At 42.1% G+C, this 21,218-nt stretch overlaps 2 protein-coding genes across 5 annotated transcripts in view; one reads left to right on the top strand and one right to left on the bottom strand.

The window, feature by feature from the left end:
• Nucleotides 1-6,099, bottom strand: part of LOC145392994 (trimeric intracellular cation channel type 1B.1) — a 51,930-nt gene extending 45,831 nt beyond the window's left edge. For all 3 annotated transcript variants that reach the window (XR_013896088.1, XR_013896089.1, XM_080267300.1), the window contains exon 1: nt 5,844-6,099. Coding sequence is in view for 1 of the 3 variants with exons in the window: in XM_080267300.1 (XP_080123426.1) it covers nt 5,844-5,964 (121 nt within the window). In the remaining 2 variants the exon portion in view is untranslated. The remainder of the gene's footprint in view (nt 1-5,843) is intronic.
• A 591-nt stretch (nt 6,100-6,690) lies between these two features.
• The window catches only part of Cchl (Cytochrome c heme lyase), a 31,169-nt gene continuing 16,641 nt past the window's right edge, over nt 6,691-21,218 (top strand). Inside the window, exons 1-3 of one of the 2 annotated variants that reach the window (XM_080267298.1) lie at nt 6,691-6,714; nt 13,870-14,038; nt 14,407-14,732. In XM_080267298.1, the coding sequence (XP_080123424.1) occupies nt 14,421-14,732 (312 nt within the window). In that variant the 5' untranslated portion in view covers nt 6,691-6,714; nt 13,870-14,038; nt 14,407-14,420. Of the gene's footprint in view, nt 6,715-6,746; nt 6,854-13,869; nt 14,039-14,406; nt 14,733-21,218 lie in introns of those variants that run through there. The other variant, XM_080267299.1, reaches the window with a different exon arrangement.

The raw sequence follows: 21,218 nt of genomic DNA, 5'->3' as shown, positions 1-21,218 counted from the left end.
ATGAAATGGGAGGAATAGAAGGAGGGAAGGACAGGATGTAGCAGTCCATACAAGGAGGGTAGAAAAGTTATAAGAGGTTGGAAAAAAGGCAGACTTTAAGAGAGAAGTGGAGGAATGACTGGGTAAAATGATCTGGAACAGATGGGGGATATGGAAGGTGTGTGCAAGACACTCACAAAAGAAATCTGTGCAGCATGTCATGTGGTGTGTGGGGTGAAGAGAAGACTGCCTAGTGGAATAAAAAGGTGAGACAGGCTGTGACATAAGAGAAGAAAGCATATAGTGAGTGGATGAGAAACAGGGGCGTGGAGGAAGTTGAGAGACAAAAGAGAGAGTTATACGTTGAGAGGAAGAGAGAGGTGAAAAAACTGGTGAGAAAGTATTACGAGAGTGGATGGGGAATTTGGAATTTGAGTGAAAAGTGGAGGGAACGTAAGAAAATGTTCTGGAATGAGGTAATGAGAGTTAGACAGGGTGATAAAGAAGAAAGTCGCTGAGTGAAACATAAAAATGGTATATTGCTAGTGAAGAGGGGAGAAAAAGTGGGTAGATGGAGAGAACACTTCAAGGAACTGCTGAACATAGAGAATGAAAGTAATATGAGTATAAGTGGTGGCTGAAGAATGGCTGGGAGGAGGAGGGAGGTGAGAAGAGGAAGGAATCAGTAGGATGGAAGTAGTGGAAGCAATGAAAAAAGTCAAAATGGGGAAAGCCCCATGAATTAATGAAGTACGTGGTGAAATGTTGAAGCATGGGAGAGATATAGGAGTAGAATGGATATGAAAGATGTGCAGATTGGCCTGGGAGGAAGGCAGAATCCCAAAGGCTTGGAAGTCAGGTAGGCCTATAATTATTCTCCTGCACAAAAGAAAAGGGGAAAACGAAGTGTGTGGTAACCATAGGGGCATTTGTCCTCTAAATGTAATACAAAAATTATATGGTAGGATAGCTGGGTCTGGTTAGTATTTGGATGGGTGACCGCCTGGGAACACCAGATGCTGTTGGCATCCCTACATGTCAAGTGGGGTTGGTGGAGGATTAGTGCCCCTCCCTGTAAAACAATTAACTCTAAGCCCTTGGCCACCCCGTCTGGGATACATGGCGTCTGGCAATGAATGGATGATGAAAATACTTAATGACCGAGTCAGGGAAATAACAGAGGAATTAGTTGGAGAAGAACAGGGAGGTTTTAGGAAGGGAAGAGGCTGTGTAGATCAGATATTCATCCTTAGGTCTTTAGTGGACAACTTTGTCGAGATGGAAAAGAAGTTGTATGTGGCCTTCATGGACTTGGAGAAAGCATATGACAGGGTGGATAGACCAGGAATGTGGAGAGTATTTAGGATATACGGAGTAAATGGAAAGTTGTTGAATACCGTAAAGAGTATGTACGGTACGAGGGTGCTAAGGCTGCAGTGAGCGTGGATAGTGAACTGAGTGAATTTTTCTATCTGAATGTTGGATAGGAACAGGGATGTGTCATGTCCCCATGGTTGTTCAACCTGTATTTGGATGGGGTTATAAAACGTATACAGGATAGGGCAGTGGCCAGTGGATGTTGGAGTGACCCTAATAAGAGAGGGCAGCGTTTGGAAACTCCCTGTACCGTCGTTTGTTAAGTGAAGACGAAGGGGAACTGCAAGGCTTGGTGAATGAGTTTGGAAGTGTGTGTCAGAAACGGAATCTAAAGGCAAATGTATGAAAAAGTAAAGTTACGGTCTTTGAGAGAAATGACGTCCCTGAATGTATCTCAGAGGATCCCCTATCGGCCCACTCTGTGTTCCAATTTCTACATTACAGTAGTTGCTTACGGGGTACCTTGTCAAAGGCTTTCTTCAAATCTAAATACACGCAATCCACCCAAATATCTCTTTCCTGTAGCAGGTCTATTGCCCTTGAGTAGAAACTCAACATGTTGGTGACATACAACCTTCCATTTCTGAATCCAAACTGACTTTCTGCCAAAATGTCCATCTTCTCCAGACATTTATCCATCTGTCTTTCAGGATTCTCTCGGACAGCTTTGCAAGCGTGCTGGTCAGGGACACTGGTCTGTAATTCAGGGGTACTTCCTTGTTCCCTCCCTTACGAGTATAACTTGGTACCACACTGGACCTTTTCCATTCCTGACGCACTTTCCTTTCTTCCAGAGAACACACATTTAAACTGTAAATCTTATATGCCATTTGTTCTCTGTATTCCTTTAGTATCCAATTAGAGATACCGTCCGGTTAAAGGGCCTTCCTCACGTCTTGAATTTCTAGTAATCTGTATACTTCTTGCACTTCTACCTTTACATCTTGTAACACTACATTTCTAGTCACTCTCTTCTCCACAAAATCACTTTCTCTAGTGAAGACTGATTGGAAGCATTTGTTCATTATTTCATCTTGCATAACCACATCTTTATAGACATTTCTTTCAACTTTCAGCTTATCGATTCCTTCCTTTTGTTTCAGTTTACCATTAACAAATCTGTAAAACAATTTAGATTCTTCCTTACATTGTCAACTATACCTTTTTCAAAGTTTCTTTCTTCCTCTCTTCATATTCTAGTATATTCATTTCTAGCTCTTTTATATTCTTCCTTTGTTCTATAATTACTTCTCTTTCTCCATTTGTTCCATGCCTTATCCCTTTCTTTTTTTTTGCTATCATTCACCTTTTGTTGAACAAGTCATTTCTCCAGCTCTCTTTCCCACTAACTTTTGGCACTTACTTTTCAACATCCACATTACAGAAGTCTAGAAAGATATCTCACTTCTTCTGTCTCTCTCTTGTTTCTCAGATTTCCCCAATCTGCTGCTTCAAAAATTTTTCTCAATCCTGTAAAGTTTGCTTTCCCAAAGTTGTATCTTCCATGCCTGTATAGTTCATCTCTTGTCTCCCCAATTCCTTCTATCATTTGGAACTCTGTCACTACATGATCACTTTTTCCTATAGGACACAGATATTTTAGAGATTCAATTGCATCAGGTTCTTTTGTTGGAATTAAATCTAATCTTGCTGGTGTGTCATCCCCCCCCTAAATCTTGTCTTTTCTTTGACCCACTAGATCATTACATTGTCTATGTCTATTGCCAGACGCCTTAATCCCATAAGGGGTGGCCTCCATGTCACCCTGTCCCCCTCCATTTCACTGCCCTGCTCCCAGCTCACAACCCCATTTCTCACATACCTCTCCACTCCATCCCTACATCTCATCCTTGGCCTCCTCCCGTCCACCTCACTCGTATACACTCTCCTCATCAGTCTCTTATTCTCCATCCTCTCCACATGGCCAAACCAGCTCACTGAGTTTCTCCTAACACTTCCTATCACATCCACATCCACACCCACACCACAATGCTCCTTAACTTCTTCATTTGTCAGTCTGTCTCTCCAAATGACTCCACATGCTTCTCTCAAATAACTCATTTCCACTGCCCACACTCTTGACTTCTGTCCATCCAACATGGTCCAAGTTTCACTTCCATATGTTAGAGTTGGTATCACTGTCATGTGGTAACTTTTTCACTTCCATGCTCACATCCCTGTTTCTTATCACTGCTTTCAAGGAACCAGCAGCCTTTCTTCCTTGTTGTACCCTTTCAAGCACTTCACCCTCTAAACTTCCATCCTTACTCATCACACTATCCAAGTATGTAAATGCACTCACATTTTCCATTTCCTCCTCATCCATCTTGTCTAAGAAGATTAACCACGTGACAACAGGAATTTGAAAAGTGCAGGTACATCTGGTATAAGGTTACTTCAGTTACACTCTTTTAGGTGTACATGTGCTCCACCGGTAACCAACTGAAGATTAAGCATGAGAGTACCAGTATTCCATCCATAGTTAGCTACATGGTTATGGTTGCAAAAAGCAAGATAGAAGAGTGTATCCGTTTATGTGCTATGGTCGCATGGAGAGAAATATGAAAATAGGATGGTCAAAAAGGTATATGCAAGCAACTTTGAAGGAGCAGTCATGGTACGCCAAGGCAGAAGCAGATGGATGTGGTAAACATGTGTCTGAGAAAGCAAGGTATAGAAACTGATAAGGCTAGGTAGGCCAATGTGAAAGGTGACTGAGTTGGTTGGTTTTAACCCCTAAAAGAGGGATGTCTGCATATGCTGTCCGAGGGTACTAGGGCCAAAAAGACGGATGTCTGCATATGCAGTCACGATCCCCACCCCACCCCCATCCCCCACCCCCCACTGCCCCCCCTCATCTACATTCCCCCATGCTCCCTACCACTACCCCACTCCCTCATAACTGCCCAACCACCCACCATCTCTAAACCACCCTCCACCCCCTACCCCTCACCCTCCATCCTCCCCCACTCCCCTTCCCCCAAACCTCCCTACCCAACCCTCCCACCCTCCACCCATAATCCTCCCCCTTCCTGCACCCAGGCCCCTCACCCATCCACCCCCCAACCACCACCCCCACCCTACCCCCCACCACCACCCAACATCCCCCCATCCACTCCCTCACCCCACAACCTTCCACTATATCGCACCCACCGATTATGCGCGTCCTGAGCGTATGGTATATCAAAACATTCCGCTGCCCATCTTTTAGGGGTTAAACCCTTACAGACCACATCCAGTTGCAGCACCTTCGTCCACTGGGCCACCAAACATCCATTTGCTGGCTATATGATAATCACCATGGGTATGAAATGGTGTCCAGGGTACCAGTAAACAATTTATCAGTGTAGTGTTACAATACAGGTATACCAGTATGTCATTAGTTAATTAACGGTACAATATCAGTGTCTCTACTACAGCTGACAAAACAGGTACTGGTTAATTCAATTACTGGTAATTCAAATGTAATATTTCAACCCTTCCATTTTTTTTTTATATATATATTTTTTTTAATGTCTGATTCTGGGCATAGGCTTCACAGCCTGCTCTCAAGGCCCAGTAGTTCTCCTACATACCATACACCTCTCTACGTATCACCACTTCGGCACTAACACCCTGAATCCTGGCCCCTTCTGATGATTTTCTTCAATACTGGTCAAACTTGAAACTAGAGAGGTTACACATACCCATAATTAATCTGTTCTTTTTAGGGAAATCCTTCTTAAGTATAATAGACAGTGTGGAAGAAATGATAAAATAGAAAAAAAGTCACTAGAATCAGAGAGTAAACAAATACACAACTTCAACATTTTCAATAAAGCTGAAATAAGAGAAAGCTATAATCAAATTCATTTACCCATACACAGTCCTTAATTAAATGTTAAAAAATCAACATAGCATTTAAATGTATACTGATATATGGTAGCCATGTTATTTCCATATTCATAATTATACACTTATGCATATTAACCTGAGAATAAATACAAAATGCACCCAGCTGTGGCCATATTGTTGCAACAGTACAATATAAAATCTGTTCCAAATCTGCTAGGAATGACCTCCCGAAATATCAATCACTTTCACTTAATCAGGGCAACAAAAGTACTTTCACTTTCCTGGCAATAATTCTACTACGGTAAGACTCATTTCACTTAATCAGGGCAACAAAAGTACTTTCACTTTCCTGGCAATAATTTTACTAAGACTCATTATGAACAGGAAAACCTTGTGAAACAAGGGGATTGACAGCATAATCAATGATACTGTTGGCTATTCGCTATATACGTAATCAACCAGACAACAGGATATGAGGTTACTGGGTTTGAGATAAAGAGCAAGAGTGATTATAAGCTAACTCGAGCACTGACATATATCCCGCGCAGTTAAAGTAGCGTTAGTGCAATTTGCTCAGTGTCATTATATATACACATCCAATAAATATACAGTGCTATTGCAGTGACTATAACCAACTGTGGACTATTCCTCACCGGTGCCTAGGTCGTCGCGGACGTAGAGACAACACAAAGTACAATGAGCGATGTCAAAGTACGGGTACATTTTCAATTTGGTGACCTGATTGGCCATTTCGAGGAAGGCTTCGGGATCCATGGTGAATAATGATTTCGTTGACGCCGCTCAGATTCAGGCGTGCTGGTCTGGACACCCACGGGTAAGACAAGACAGGAGGAGAGAACTGACGTACGTCCACTTCTCAGGGGAACTTGGCTCTCCTGCAGACGACAATCGACATCGTGGTGAGGAAGCCGATAATAAATTTCAGTGTATTTTTATCAGCACTATAAAACTAAAAAAGAGACACAAATTTTTATGTATTGTTATTTACAAACAAAGACATTTTTAATAACTGCATTAATGACTGTACTTAAATCTCGATGTCAAAAGAAAAATTTATTTATATGGCATGCCACAACAATAGGCGCATGCGCACACATGCAGACGACAAAAATAAAACTGAAAAGTACACGATGGTACACAATAAATGGATGCTGGTGTATAGAGTTTGAATGCGAATGTTTTGGAGTATATATCACGATAGTAAATAACTCTTTGAAACTGCTAATACTGCAAATACAACTCTTTATTTACATTAGCAAGTGGCTTCCTCTACAACTTGTTCACATTCTCTAAATGTAACTTCTTTAGACAATTCTTTGAAGTTATTTTAGCCTTTATATTTTCATTGCATAACAAAGAAATTACAGAGTTTACAAATATACTTTCTGAAACTGCTTTTAACAGAGAAGTGAACAAACAATGTGCAAATACTGGAAGACTCGTATTTTGGTGTGCAAGAACGAAGGTCTTGCACAACTACCCGATCCGACGAACTTGTCTAAGGTTGGTGGAAAGAAGTGTTTGTATTCGGTGTTGCTTGCGCCAGGGTTGTCCGGGTTAGGCGGTCTTCCTGGAATGCCTGGCGGAGGTGTCCCTGCCCTAGTCACCGAGACCTCCCCCATAGGGGTGCGGAATGCAAACGGTAGTTCTGTACCGGTATACCGACTCGCAGTCCTCACTAACCCTCCTCCTCTCAGATCATCCTTTGACTCACGTCTGGCTTGTTCATGCTATTTTGGAGCACCTCCTTCTCCTTGCTACTCTGTCCTGGCACTTCTGCTTTCAGTGGATTCCCTCGCAGGTATGCATCCATGGCTATGAAATTGCAGATGCAGCAGCAAAGCGGCTGCTGACCTCCAATACATTGGTATATGTGGCACCAGATACTGCCTCATTCCCTTACCTCGCACGCAGTGCTTGCATATCATATTGTAATGCAAACCTTGTGACCAACCATCCCACCTGGGGCGTTTTTGCTCTGACTCCTCTGCACATCCTTGGGCTCACTATCTCTGTTGAGATGTTGATGTAGCCATCACCAGGTAATGGTCAGGCCCTCGCGAGTTGCAGGTCACCTGTACCATTTGGGTAGGCTGTGGCAGATCATCATTGGTGCCAGTGGTGTACATTACATGCAGTCTTTAATTACATTTCATGTTATAATTTCATTTCATAACATTTCATGTCATGGCATCCTAGGTTCCACTCCTTTTGCTCACTTTTGAAAAATTGTCTGGCATCTCTGGGAGTTTTCAACTTGTCCTTCCACACCCTCCTGGGAGGGGATAATAGGGACCCTCAGTTACAGCAGCGAGTCGTGCAGTACTCGTCTGACTTTTTCCGCAAATCTAGGCAGCTCTGCCGTATATAACGTGAGGACCTAATCAGTCTGCACTGGAAGGGCTTTGAGCCATAGTAATGGCCGCATCCCTCAAACCCACAAGATGAGGAAGATATTTGGTCTTGCTGTGGTCCAACCATTGGATTTCTATCATAAAATGAGAACTGTGGATGGTAGTTTTTTTTTTTTTTTTTTTTTCCCATCAACACATTGTGTAGCCAACGTTAAACTTGGTTATTCCATACTCTAGCTCTAAAGTTAAATACTTAACAATAACTGAACTCCAAATCTGACATGTAAAATTTCTTCACGAACTGATATTTTTTATCTCTTTGTTGAGGCCACCTCGAGCATTTTAGAGAATCAGGTGTATGAGGTACAATCCCTCCATCCACGCCAGACCACTCGGACCAGCACAAGATCCCCCACTTTGTTGCTTTAAGTCTTACCTTAGCAGTGAATTGTAAGCTGCTGATAAAAATGTAGAATTCATATTGATAAATGAGATATATTTGTAGTTTTGGAGTCACTGCATTTAATTTTATTTATTATGGTACAATATAAATTTACAAAGACTGACGAAGAGAGTGTATGTGAGTGAGGTGGAGGGGGGAAGAGGGAGGGGGAGGCTGAGGATGAGATGGAGGGATGGGGTGGAGAGGTATATGAGAGAGGGGGGTGTGAGTTGGGAGCAGGGCAGTGAAATGGCGGCAGACAGGGTGATGTGGAGGCGATTTGTTTGTGGCCACCCCAAACGGGATTGAGGTGTCTGGCAATAGATAGATAGATAGATAAATTTACAAAACCATAACCGAATGTGTACAAAATAATGGGACTCAATATGTTGTGCAGTTATATCAACTTTCTTATTGGTGTTTCTTTTAAACATAAAAGGTACCGAAAGCAATGTTGTGGGATCTAATTTGGTGTTACAGCTTTGTAAGCATTTATACTTTTTTCCTTAATGGTAAAAATGAACAAGTGAATGATCTTTCAAGCCATTTTGGCCATTACCAACCCAAATGCCACTTAACCTAATGGAGATCCATGTCATTTCAGCCAGTCAAGATCATTTTCCATTCTTATCCATAGCTAAATCATTGGCAGAGGCCATTTTGACTAGTTTCAAATTTGAAATCGAGACAGACCCATTTGCGTCCCTCTGATTGGTTAAATAAGGACCATAATGTGCCAGCAGAAACAAAAACGCTGCCTAAAACCATAATGCACCACTGAGAAACAGAAACAAAACACTTTTCAAGGACAAAATGTAAACAAACCACCAGCACAGGCATATATTAAAGACCCTACAATATCTCGCTCTTTTGACTTTGCGGAGGAAGGATCACGAGAATGTTGGCTTAAAACTGTGCAGTATATTGGTTCCTATTATCATCATCATCATCACATATGCAAATCAGACTGATGGGTGGCCAAGGCTATGACTTTTTCATTATAAATGTATCATTTTGTACCATGCTTAATAAATAAGGAGAGGGATCATCCAGCTCTGGGTAAATTTTTGCTTTTGAGCACACAAATTTTGTGGATAAAACAAACTTTTTCTTATGTTTTTATATGATAAATTTTATTTTGACCCACATTTCTTTTGAAAGTGCCACATTTCCAAAATCAGTAGACTCACTTAAAGGAAGCTACAGAAACATGTGGTTCCCAGCTTGAGGGGGCTGTGCAGTATGAATATCCAGAACCCCCATCCACGATATCAGATATTCAGAACACCACTAAATCTAACTTTGAAAGACCACTTATCTCAGGAGAAGGATGCTGATTTGGGTTTTTTGAGCAGTCGTGGAGCAAATATCTTTGATCCTACATGATGCATGAGTGTATTTTTCATGTACGATATATTTTTCAACATCCTCGGTTTTAGTTGGTGTAGGAAGAAGTCAAAGAAAGCACGTGAAACTGCTTTGCGTGTGTTTGCCCATAAGTAAAATAATATCTAGCTCCGAGCTTTCTGCTATGATGTATGTGATAAAATGACCCAAAGTAACCAAACTTAAACTAATCAGCATAGAGCTACCCTACATCCATATTTTCCCTGACATCTGCTCCATCTCCATTTTGCTTCTTTTATCTCCTTCTTGGAGGAATTTTACGCATTTAAACTTGTGCATGATTTTGCCCATTATGCAGTGGTTGAGGAGATGAAGGGGAAGACAGGAGGAAGCAACTCCTGTGAGAAGAGTGGAGAAATTGCAAGATAGTGAGAAAATGACAGAGTATAAGAGCATAGTGGAAGAAAGACTGGGAAGGTATGAGCTAGAGCAGATGGAAGGGGTGGAAGACGTATGTAAGATATTCACGGAAGAGATAGGCGCGGCGTGTGAGGCGGTTTGTGGAGTGAGGAGGAGATGCAAGGGTGTGCAAGGGACAGCATGGTGGAATGATGAGGTGAAACGAGCTGTGGAACAAAAGAAGAAGGCATATAGTGAATGGTTAGCGAGTAGAGGTAGGGGAGAAGATGAGAGAGTGAAGAGAGAGGTATATGTGAGCAGGAGAAGGGAGGTTAAGAGACTGGTGAAGGAGAGTAAAAAGAAAGTGGATGAGGAGTTTGGGAGGAATCTGAGTGTGAAATGGAGGGAGAGTAAGAAATTGTTTTGGAAGGAGGTAAAGAAAGTAAGGCATTGTGAAAGGGGAAATAGTAGGGGAGTGAAAGATAGGAATAATAGATTGTTGGTGGAGAAGAGAGAGAAACTGAGGAGATGGAAGGAGCACTTTGAGGATTTGTTGAATGTGGAGAGTGTGAGCAGTGCGAGTATAAGTGGTTGGGGAATGGCTGGAAGAAGAAGAGATGAGAGGAGGGAGGAAGAGATCAGTAGGGCGGAAGTAGTGGAAGCGATGAAGAATATTAAGTTGGGAAAGGCCCCAGGAATTGATGGAGTGTGTGGTGAAATGCTTAGGTATGGGGGTGAGATTGTTGTGGAGTGGATATGGAAGTTGTGTAGATTGGCTTGGGATGAGGGAAGGGTTCCAGAGGACTGGAAATCAGGTATAATTGTTCCTTTATACAAAGGAAAAGGAGAGAGAGAAGTATGTGGTAACCATAGGGGTATTTGCCTACTTAGTGTGACTGGTAAAATATATGGTAGAATACTCATTGATAGGGTTAGGCATATGACAGAGGAGCTAGTTGGAGAAGAACAAGGGGGATTTAGGAAGGGAAAAGGGTGTGTAGATCAGATATTTGTTCTAAGATGTTTAGTGGAGAAGTATCTAGAGAAGGGAAGGAAAGTGTATGCTGCCTTCATGGACTTGGAGAAAGCTTATGACAGAATAGATAGGCAAGGTATGTGGAAGGTATTAAGAATATATGGAGTGGAGGGGAAGTTGTTGAGTGCTGTGAAGAGTATGTACGAGGGAGCTAGGGTTACGGTGCGAGTGGATGGTGAGCTGATTGAGTTCTTTGATCTCAGTGTGGGACTGAAACAGGGTTGTGTGATGTCTCCATGGCTGTTTAATATATACATGGATGGGGTTGTAAAGGAGGTGCAGGGTAGGGCAGTGGATGTGGGGGTGGCTCTAATGAATGAGGGTGAGATTTGGAAGCTTCCGGTGTTGCTGTTTGCTGATGATACAGTACTGTTGAGTGAAGATGAATGGGAGTTGCAAGGTTTGGTGAATGAATTTGGGACAGTGTGTAGGAGGAGGAATCTGAAAGTTAATGTAAACAAAAGTAAAGTTATGGTGTTTGAGAGGAATGAAGTCACAGAGTGTGCAGTGAGGTTGGATGGTGAGGATATGGAGAATGTGGGTGCATTCAAGTACTTGTGTAGTGTGATGAGTAAGGATGGAACTTTGGAGGATGAAGTGTGTAAAAGGGTACAGCAGGGAAGGAAGGTTGTTGGTACACTGAAAGCAGTGATGAGAAATAGGGAGGTGCGTATGGAAGTTAAGAAGTCACTGCATGATATTATTGTGATCCCTACCCTGACGTCTGGAAGCGAGGCATGGACCTTGCAAGAGGCGAACAAGTCAAGAGTGAGAGCAGTGGAAATGAGTTACTTGAGAGGAGCATGTGGAGTGACGTCGAGGGACAGGTTGACGAATGAAGAAGCAAAGGAACATTGTGGGGTGGATGTGGATATGGTTGAGAAGATTAGGAGAAATACACTGAGGTGGTTTGGACATGTGAAGAGAATGGAGAATGAAAGACTGACTAAGAGGGTGTATGTAGGTGAGGTGGAGGGAGGGAGAGGGAGAGGTAGACCGAGGATGAGGTGGAGGGATGGAGTTGAGAGGTATATGAGGGAGGGGGGGGTGAGTTGGGGGGAGGGTAGTCAAATGGTGGGTGACAGAGCGACTTGGAGGCGTTTTGTCTGCGGCCACCCTTTGTGGGATTAGGGCGTCGGGCTATAGATAGATGGATAGATAGATGCATCTCAAGAATTTTCCATACAGAACTGGTAAAACTGTAGTGTAGAATTAGGAATATGGTACTGTATTCAGTTTTGAGAGAAAGATTGAGATTTGCATACCGTACCACTTCAATCCTGGACTTTTATAACTTGCTGTGTGGTTCACTTTTCCTTGTGAACTGATACCATAGCTCTCTCTCCTGGCTCCACTTAAAATTTTTAAGAATTAAATCAGTGATTGACTCCACAACGCTAATATATTGTATTTAAAGACTGCTTGTAATGTACAGCACACACAACTCATTATTACAGTTTAAATAACTTGGTACGGTACTTTCACGCCTCACTACCGATATATGATAATGCATCAAGTAAAAAACCATGGTATGGTAATTATCACATAGCAAGGTCGATGTAACATGGGTTCATTGGGTATGGGGAGAGGGCCCATAACCACATAATCTAAGATCTAACAAAAAATTACCCTTACTGGCTTGCTGTTGGCATCCTCAGTAGCACCATGCTTTCCACTAGGGGTGGCATCTTTGCTAGACATGATTTCCAAGTCACAAGTTTCAGTACTTCACACAAAAAAATGATATCTAGTCATTGTGCATTATTTTTAATGATTTGAAAAAGCCTCTAGAGAAGTGGTGAAGCGGGGAATGAGAAAGCTTGGGATCAAGGAGTTGCTGGTTAGAGTGGTTATGGCAATGTATGTGGGTGCTTGCATCCAGGTGGTAGTAAATGGAAATTTGAGTGACAAGCTTTCTCTGAATGTTGGCTTGCATCAGGAGTCAGTGTTGAGCCCCATGTTCTTCGTCATGGTGTTCGAAGCTCTCTCACATTTCAAAAATGAACTCCCATGAGGGATGTTAAATGCTGATTTCTTGATGTTGACTGCAGAGAATGAGAGGGAGGCAGAGGATAGTTTTGAGAAATAGAAAGATGGAATGGGGCACAAGGGTTTGAGAGTATATGCAGATAAAGCTAAGTGATGATATTTAGGGTTGGTGGCAGTACTGTCAAAGCAGAGGGAGTATGGTCGTGTGCAATTTGCCGTAAAGGTGTAGAAGTGAATCCCATCTTGTACTGTGTCTGTGACAAGTGGGTGCATAAGAGATGTATCTAGTAGTATTAAAGGTGGGCTGCGAAATAATGCTGATTTTGTGTGTGCTGTGTGTCAGGGAAAGCATGTAGAGATTGTCAGACACGAAAGGATTGCTCTTGCAGGAGGGTCTCTTGAGTGTGTGGAGGAGTTCTGTTATTTTCAGGACATGTTATGTGCTGGAAGTGGGGCTTTATGGTTGAGATAAGGAGTTGTTGCCTCCAAGGAAGTTCGTGGAGTAGTGGCCTCTCATAACATTGAGAGGGCTCTCCCTCTGTGCTAAGGGATCTTTGTATGCAGCATGTGTTGGGAGTGCAATATGTATTGTAATGAGACCTGAGCCTTAAAGGAAGAGGATATTTGTAGGCTCAGACATACAGAAATGACAATGACTAGACGGATGAGTAGTGTATCCATAAATATGAGGCCTGTGGGGGCTAGGATTTTAATTGAAGAGCTGAGAGGAAGGAGAGGGCTTGAATGTATTGATGTTGTGATGAGGGGTAGATTTAGATGGTTTGGGCATGTTAAGAGGATGGAGGTTGACAGTTGGATACGAAAGATAATAAGTGTGAACATTGGGGGCAGGGTTGTGAAAGGCAGACCAAAAAATGACGTGGGACAAGTTCATAGAGTGTGACCTCAGGGATAGGGGACTAAATAGGGAGGATTCCAGAAACCAAGTGGCATGGAGAGCCACCAATAGGTGACTAAGGTTGAAGCATGCAAGCTTGGAGCCTTTATAAACAGTATAAGCAATATGAAACAATACAAACAATACACTGAGTTTATGTAACAAGTTTATAATTTGTATTTTTCCTGTGTAGGCTTCTTTCTGAACTCTTGGACAGTGTCCCCCAGTTCCTTCTGGTGAACAAAGAGTAAAGCAAGACGTGAACCTGGGCTGCAGTTGAGCAACTTACAAACTGGGACCACGTAACTATCTCCTTCCATTCCCACACCATACCTGAAAGTGAAAGGTCATTACTATCAGAGGTGAGAAGTTGTTTCATTTCTAACCAGCTTAACTCTTTTGAGAATTTATAGGACACTATAACATTATTATGTCAGCCATTAAACAATTTTATTCAAATGAAGAAATCAGCTGAATCTCAGAGGGTTTAAACCATAACTTGGTTAATGTTCAGGTCTCATGTAGAATATATGTCAGTATCTCTTTCAGCTCATATTAGATCCACTGTAGGACCTGACTTTCACAGGTTGGTGAATAGTGTACTTTATTTGAATTTTTAAGTAGCTGCATGTAATTCACTTTTTTTTTTTAAATACTCTTTGTTGTTGGTAATTAACTCTGGATTTGCAGAGAACCCCAGTATACTATTTTTTTTTTTTTTTCCCTCCAGGGTACAGTATAACCATGGGCAACACAGTGTCAGCTGCACAGGCTGCTGCCACATCCCTTACAAGTCTGGCTGTGAGTGGTAGTAATGGTGCCACACTTGATGCATCACAGTTACCCCCCAGTCACCCCTCAGTAGACACACACACTATCACCTCCTCACCAGCTGAGTGCCCAATGCATAAAATGTCAGCAGTTGAGTCATCAGACCACACAAACTCTTACAGTCATGGTGCTCCTCCCTCAGAGTGCCCTATGCACAACAAGCCCAGAAATGTTATCCCATCAGAGTGTCCAATGCATCAAGGCAACCAGGACCAAGTTATTCAGGTAAGAGATGGAGTACACATTACTCAGACCAAGGGGTATATACAGTATATATACAGTATATCATAATAAATGTACTGATCCTGTAGCTAACATTCTGTATTCCTGATGTTGGTAATGTCATCATAAGAATATACCCAATAATGCTCAGATATTCTTTAAAAGTCATATATTCTCATACTCTTTAAGAATTAGAGATGCCTCTGAGCTGAATAAAATTATCTGTCCATAGCCATAGTATAATCTTATAATTCAGCACAACTGAATGGCTTAGTGGAGAAAAGAGTACATACCAAATACTGTAACAGGGTGATGTGGAGCCTGCTGTGGTGCCCCTGTTAATTGGGTGGAAGGATGTATTTGCATCATCCATCTGGAAACCAGATCTCCATATTCTTCCCTGCACCTTGCCCTGGTGAGGCACTGTCCACCACAAGGGAACATCAGTTTGCTGCTTGAAACCACCCTGCAGTGGCAGTTGCTTGCCCATGGTTGATGGACCTGCTTAGCTAGAGAGATAGGGTTAATCTACTCCTACACTAAGATGACATCTTTTATCAACCTGCTACCAAATGCTTTTATTCAGCTCAAGAAAGATCTCTGTTAGTGAAGGGTCTAAAAAAGGATATACGTGTACTGTACTGTGCAGATATCAGACTCATCCATTACTGATTCTTTTAGAAATCATCTCTGACATGCTTGCATGCGTCTGCCTTGGTCACCAGTGGCAGTCATCGACACTGCTTGATCTGTAGTAGCCTCTTAGTTCCGTCCCTTTTCCTTAAGGTCACATTCTATGACCTTGTCCCAGCTATTTATTTATTTAATTATTTAATTATTTATTTTTTCTGGTTTGGCTTCTGGAACTCGACTCACAACATTCACACCTCTCACTCTCCTCTCGTAGTTGTCATCATCCATCCTCTCCACATCCCCTGACATTTCAGTCCACCCCTTCTCATCATAACACTAATACTTTCAAATCCCATCCTTCATCTTACCTCTTTGTTCACAATCCTGACCCGCTCCCCCCCAGGCTAGTCATTCAAGAATACACTACATGTCCATTTAACACGTTGACCGCTTATCGGGCCATCGATGTACCGAGCAGAAGTTTCCCCCTCAGCGTATTGGTACATCCTTGACCCGAATGTCCCTTTTCAAAAACTTTTGAAAACGTGAGTATATAATCAATATTTATTTCCATTTGCATTTATTAAAGCTACTGATGTGCTGCAATGGTATTATTTAATACAAAAATACTTATACATAGGTAAGTTATTGATTAATAATCAGCTAAAAATTTATTTATTTTTCGTTCATCATTTTTTATACAAAATCAGTTTTCACACAATACAGTTAGCTCAAATGCATTATAATCAATATCCTAGAAAGGCAGGTATCAAATATAACACTTATGAATGCATTTCTTGTATAAAGAGTAAAAAATCAACACTCCGTTTTAAAAAAATTGAGATAATATTTCATAAAATAAAACATAGTTCCAAGATGCACAAGAAGCCTGGTAACAATTTATAAACAAAGTAAATGAATTACATAATGTAACAGTAAGTAACTGTAAAGGAAAATACTGCTAAATTAAAAAAAAAATCTAAAAATTTTTAGTCTTATGATAAATGAAGGTTACATAAAACATACAAAAATAATTAACTATTACACTATATGACTCGTAATTTGCAAAACTGAATATCAAAATATCTAATTTTTGCCCTGTATTATATAACCTATTAGTATGAAGCTGCATGCTTTTCACTGAAACATGAAATACAAAGGTGGGGTTGTCCATCACACCCAACACAGAAGGTTGATACTCTCCTTGGAGAGAGAGAGAGAGAGAGAGAGAGAGAGAGAGAGAGAGAGAGATGTGCAGCTTATTGAAATAATAAGACATATTTTATAGGTACTAACAGGTATATACATTAGAAAATACACATTTTTCTAAAGTAATGAAATGGTACATCAATGCACCAATTCGCAGGACAACAAGATATCATCAGTAGGTCGCGTATTGGTACCCAGATGCACCGAGGCAACCTCGGTACATCGATGCACCAATACGCGAGGGGAGAAAAATATATTAGTGGTCGGCGATTCGGTATACATATGTACCACGACTTTTAGTGCTCTAACCAATGCACCACCCTCTAAGAGTGAATCATACCTCCTCTCCCTCCGAAAGTCCAATGGACACTGGCAGGGGAGCGAAGTGAAGTTGACGCTGGGAGGGCGAGAGTGCAGGGTTGCCAAACGCGGCGAACGTGTTAATCATTATCGTCTTTGCACCTCTGAGCTTATAAATACTGTCTTCTTTTACAGTCCAGGGTTCATTTCTGAACTCCCCTGGTGTTTATGTTTAGAGATCATTTACAATGCCACAATATACGGTATAAATCTTTTCACCCGATGACAGCTTTCCGTATGCTGTTACCTTAAGCTGGTTCCATGCGTAATCCCCTAGCTTTGAGAGGTGAATAAAATTGTATGGAAATAGCTTGAATAAAAATTTTAACATCATCATCATCCATCATCCAATCCTACATTGCCCCATGAGGAGCGTAGGAACCTGGGGCTAGGCAGTTGGTCCTGACATTTAAGATGAGAGTGACCAGCCTCACTCATCTCTGAGTGGCATTACATGAGCAATCAACCCCAACCACCCCTTGGATATAAACCTTCACCAGCTCAGTCCGATTGGAGCGCAATAATTACCCACTAAACCACCAGGTGCCAAAATTTGGTTATATGGTTACCACCCAGCATAGTAAATGGTTTCCTGGTGCACAGGAAACCATTTGGCTTGTCACTTAGTGTAGAGGCACCCATAGGTTGAAGGAAGTGGAAAGAACGAAGGAAAGACTGAAGAGGGAGTGTAAAGTCACCCGTAGGCAGAAGGACAAGGAAAGAATGAAGGAAAGAAAGACAGAAGAGAATGGAAGGAAAGAAGGATGGAGAGGAAAGGGCAGACACCCGAGAGCAGCACTACATCGAGTGAGTGGATGGTGAGTGCCCCCACCTACCACAAAAATTTTTTTAACAATTTATTGTAATGAAATGGTTACGGTAATCCTTTGGGAAGTAAGAGATTCCCTCAAGCTGATGAAAAGTGTGTGGCACTAGCCGAAGTGTCGCCATGTCTGAATGAGGCAATAGGAAATGGAAAATATCCAATGGTATTGGTAACCCAGCTAGCATGTACTGTAGGGTTGCAAGATGTAAACCAAAATGACTTGGAATAAGGTTGCATAGTGTAATGTCAGAGATTAGGAATAGAGAGGTTGCTAGAGATGAAGCAACATGGAAACCTGCCATTAGGTGACCAAGGCCAATGCATGCAAGCATGTTGGAGCATTTATAAATGAATGACCATCATCCTGACTCTTACTATCAACTAAGGATTGAGTAAGGTAGGATCGAGAAGTAGGGAAGTTGAATATACAACAGTGGGAAAACTATCAATAGCATGCTTAGTGGATTGGGTCAAGAAGACATTCATATGCTGTTCAAACTATCAGGATCCTAGTTTCATCTCACAAGCATAGCCTCTCTCTCTCTCTCTATTTTAGATGGGCTTCACAAATTCCTGTCAAATAGAGTAATTCCTTTGACTGTCAGGATATATATCTATCTGTCTGTCTGTCTATTGCCAGACTCCATAATCCTGTACGGGGTGGCCATTTGACTCTGAGTTATTTGTTTTACAGGGAGGGGCACTAACGCTTCACCAACCCACTTGACATGTAGGGAGTATGTATGGTTTGGTTATATGGTTACCACCCAGCATTGTAAATGGTTTCTTGGCTTACAGGAAACCATTTGGCTTGTCACTCAATGTAAAGCCACCTGTAACGGAAAAAAAGGCAATAAGTAGTGACACGAAAGATGGGAGAAATAGGAAGAGAGGAGAGCAGGCACAGAAAAAGAATGATAAAGGCTAAGGAAGGGGAAGTGGTGGCTTAATTGGTAGAGAGGTGGCTTGTGGTCCTACCGGACCCAGGTTCAGATCCCCGCTGGTGCAGGGAACAGTTTAAGGATTTGAATTTCATTACGGCAGAGTTTACCAATCTACCAGAAGACCTCCGACGTCGTAAAAATACCCCTGCCAATACCAATACACCAGTCTTGTATGAGACAGCCCTAGCATGTATTCAATATGGACGGTGGGTGTTAGCACCGAAGTGGTGACATGTAGAGGTGTACGATATGTAGGAGGACTGCTGGGCCTTGGGAGGAGGCTAAGAAGCCTATGCCCAGAGTCGAGCACATTAAAAAAGAAAAAAAAATCAATGAGTGGATGATGGTCGCCACCACGTACCGCTACTTATATATATGTGTGTGTGTGTGTATATATATATATATATATATATATATATATATATATATATACAGTCACTAGTTATACGTTGGGGTTACATCAGGTCATACCTTAACGTATAACGATTTTATCGTAAATCGGGAGATTGAAACACATTATAAAAGGGGGGTTACGTCAACTCAGCTTCCCAAAGTCACCTATCCAAGACTGAAACAAAAAATGACAACCCACCTTAATCACTTCCTGTGTCAGTCCAAGTCATCTCCAAGACCAAAACAAACACTATCACACCAATACAGGCAGCGTTACTCATGTACACTAAATTGTTGCAACAACACAACAATGACACTTACGTAACATTGGCCTGGTGCTACACAATGTATAGGCCTACTGTAGCATCATGCTTGGCTGAGAGGTGACGATAGCAGGGGGGTACATGTGAACGAGTGGAAAAGACAAGGCTTTGAAGGGATGGCGGGACCGCAACTGAACCAAAACACTGCTCTGCACGCTGGTGCCACCATCTTGCCTGAGACAATCGACTGTCGCCTTGTGTGTGCCTGGCACTTCATACGAAATTATCCGAGGGCAATATCGTCATAGCGGGAAATTCATCGCAAATCGGATTTTAGGGTGGAACTTTTCTGTTATCGTTGTAGCAAATTATCGTATACCGAATCTGTGTAAAACGAGCAGTGACTGTATGTGGTAGGTGGTTGCGACCATCATCCACTTACTTGATGTAGTGCTGCCTACTTCCTCCATAGTCTTTATCATTCTTCTTCTGTGCCTGCCCTCCTCTCTTCCTATTTCTCCCATCTTTCCTGTCACTTCTTACTGCTTCTCTTTCCTTTACAAGTGGCTTTACACTGAGTGACAAGCCAAATGGTTTCCTGTAAGCCAAGAAACCATTTACAACACTGGGTGGTAACCATATAACCAAACCATACGTGCTCCCTACTTGCCAACAAGTGGGTTGGTGGAAGGATAGTGCTCCTCCCTGTAAAACAAATACTGTATCTCGAAGTCAAATGGCCACCCCTTACAGGATTATGGCGTCTGGCAATATATATATATATATATATATATATATATATACAGTATATAGATCTATATATATATATATATATATATATATATATATATATATATATATATATATATAGATCTATATATATATATATAGAGAGAGAGATCTATATATATATATATATATATATATATATATATATGGAGCCTCTTTGGTACAGTGGTAAAGTGTGTGTTTTCGTACACTGAAGGACGAGGGATTGCGCCCTGCCAGGGTAATAAACTTTGGGAGCGTTCTTCTGGCCACATACTACTTTGGCGGACACAAGGGGTGCTGTGGTTGAACCAATGTCGCATACTATAAAGTATGCTTGCACCCAGTCGGCTTTCGTTGGCTGATTACACTTGGTTCACAGACTACGCACACATCCAAAGCCACTCCAACACTACAAAACACTTACAAGCACTTCTCACCCTACATACAATCTCTACCAGACAGCCTAAGCCACATGGTAGAGATACATTGTCTGTATCGTCCCCACTTCGGTAGGGATAGGCCGGTCCTGCAGTGGACATTCAAACGGCTGATGAGATGAGAGATGAGTTCGTTTTTGTTTTCGTTTTCGTTTTTAAAGGCTCCAACATGCTTGCATGTGTCGGCCTTGGTCACCTAATGGCGGCTCTCCATGCTGCACGATCCATTGCAGCCTCCCTGTTCAGTCCCTTAACCCTAAGGTCACACTTAATGACCTCGTCCCATGTCTTTCTCGGTCTACCCCTCATAACCCCACCCCCAATATTAACACTTCTCACCTTCCTCACCCAACTATCATCCCCCATCCTCTCCACATGTCCAAACCACCCTAATCTACCTCTCCTCATCACAACACCAATACACTCCAGTCCCATCCTACCTCTCAACTCTTCCATTGTAAACCCAGCCCCTCCAGGCCTTGGACGCAGGGACGCACTGCACATCCACCTAATCATTGTCATTTCTGTACATCTGAGCCGGCGAATGTCTTCCTCCTTCACTGCCCAGGTCTCACTGCCATACAGCATTACACTCCTAACACACGCTGCATACAAAGACCCCTTAGCACGTAGGGAGAGCCCCCTCAATGTCA

Source organism: Coenobita brevimanus, chromosome 23, assembly GCF_032717465.1.
Source record: "Coenobita brevimanus isolate Jiangsu-jjx chromosome 23, ASM3271746v2, whole genome shotgun sequence".
NCBI classification, from domain to species: Eukaryota; Metazoa; Arthropoda; class Malacostraca; order Decapoda; family Coenobitidae; genus Coenobita; species Coenobita brevimanus.
The sequence above is the reverse complement of the archived record's forward strand: the minus strand, read 5'-3'. Positions and strand labels throughout refer to the sequence as shown.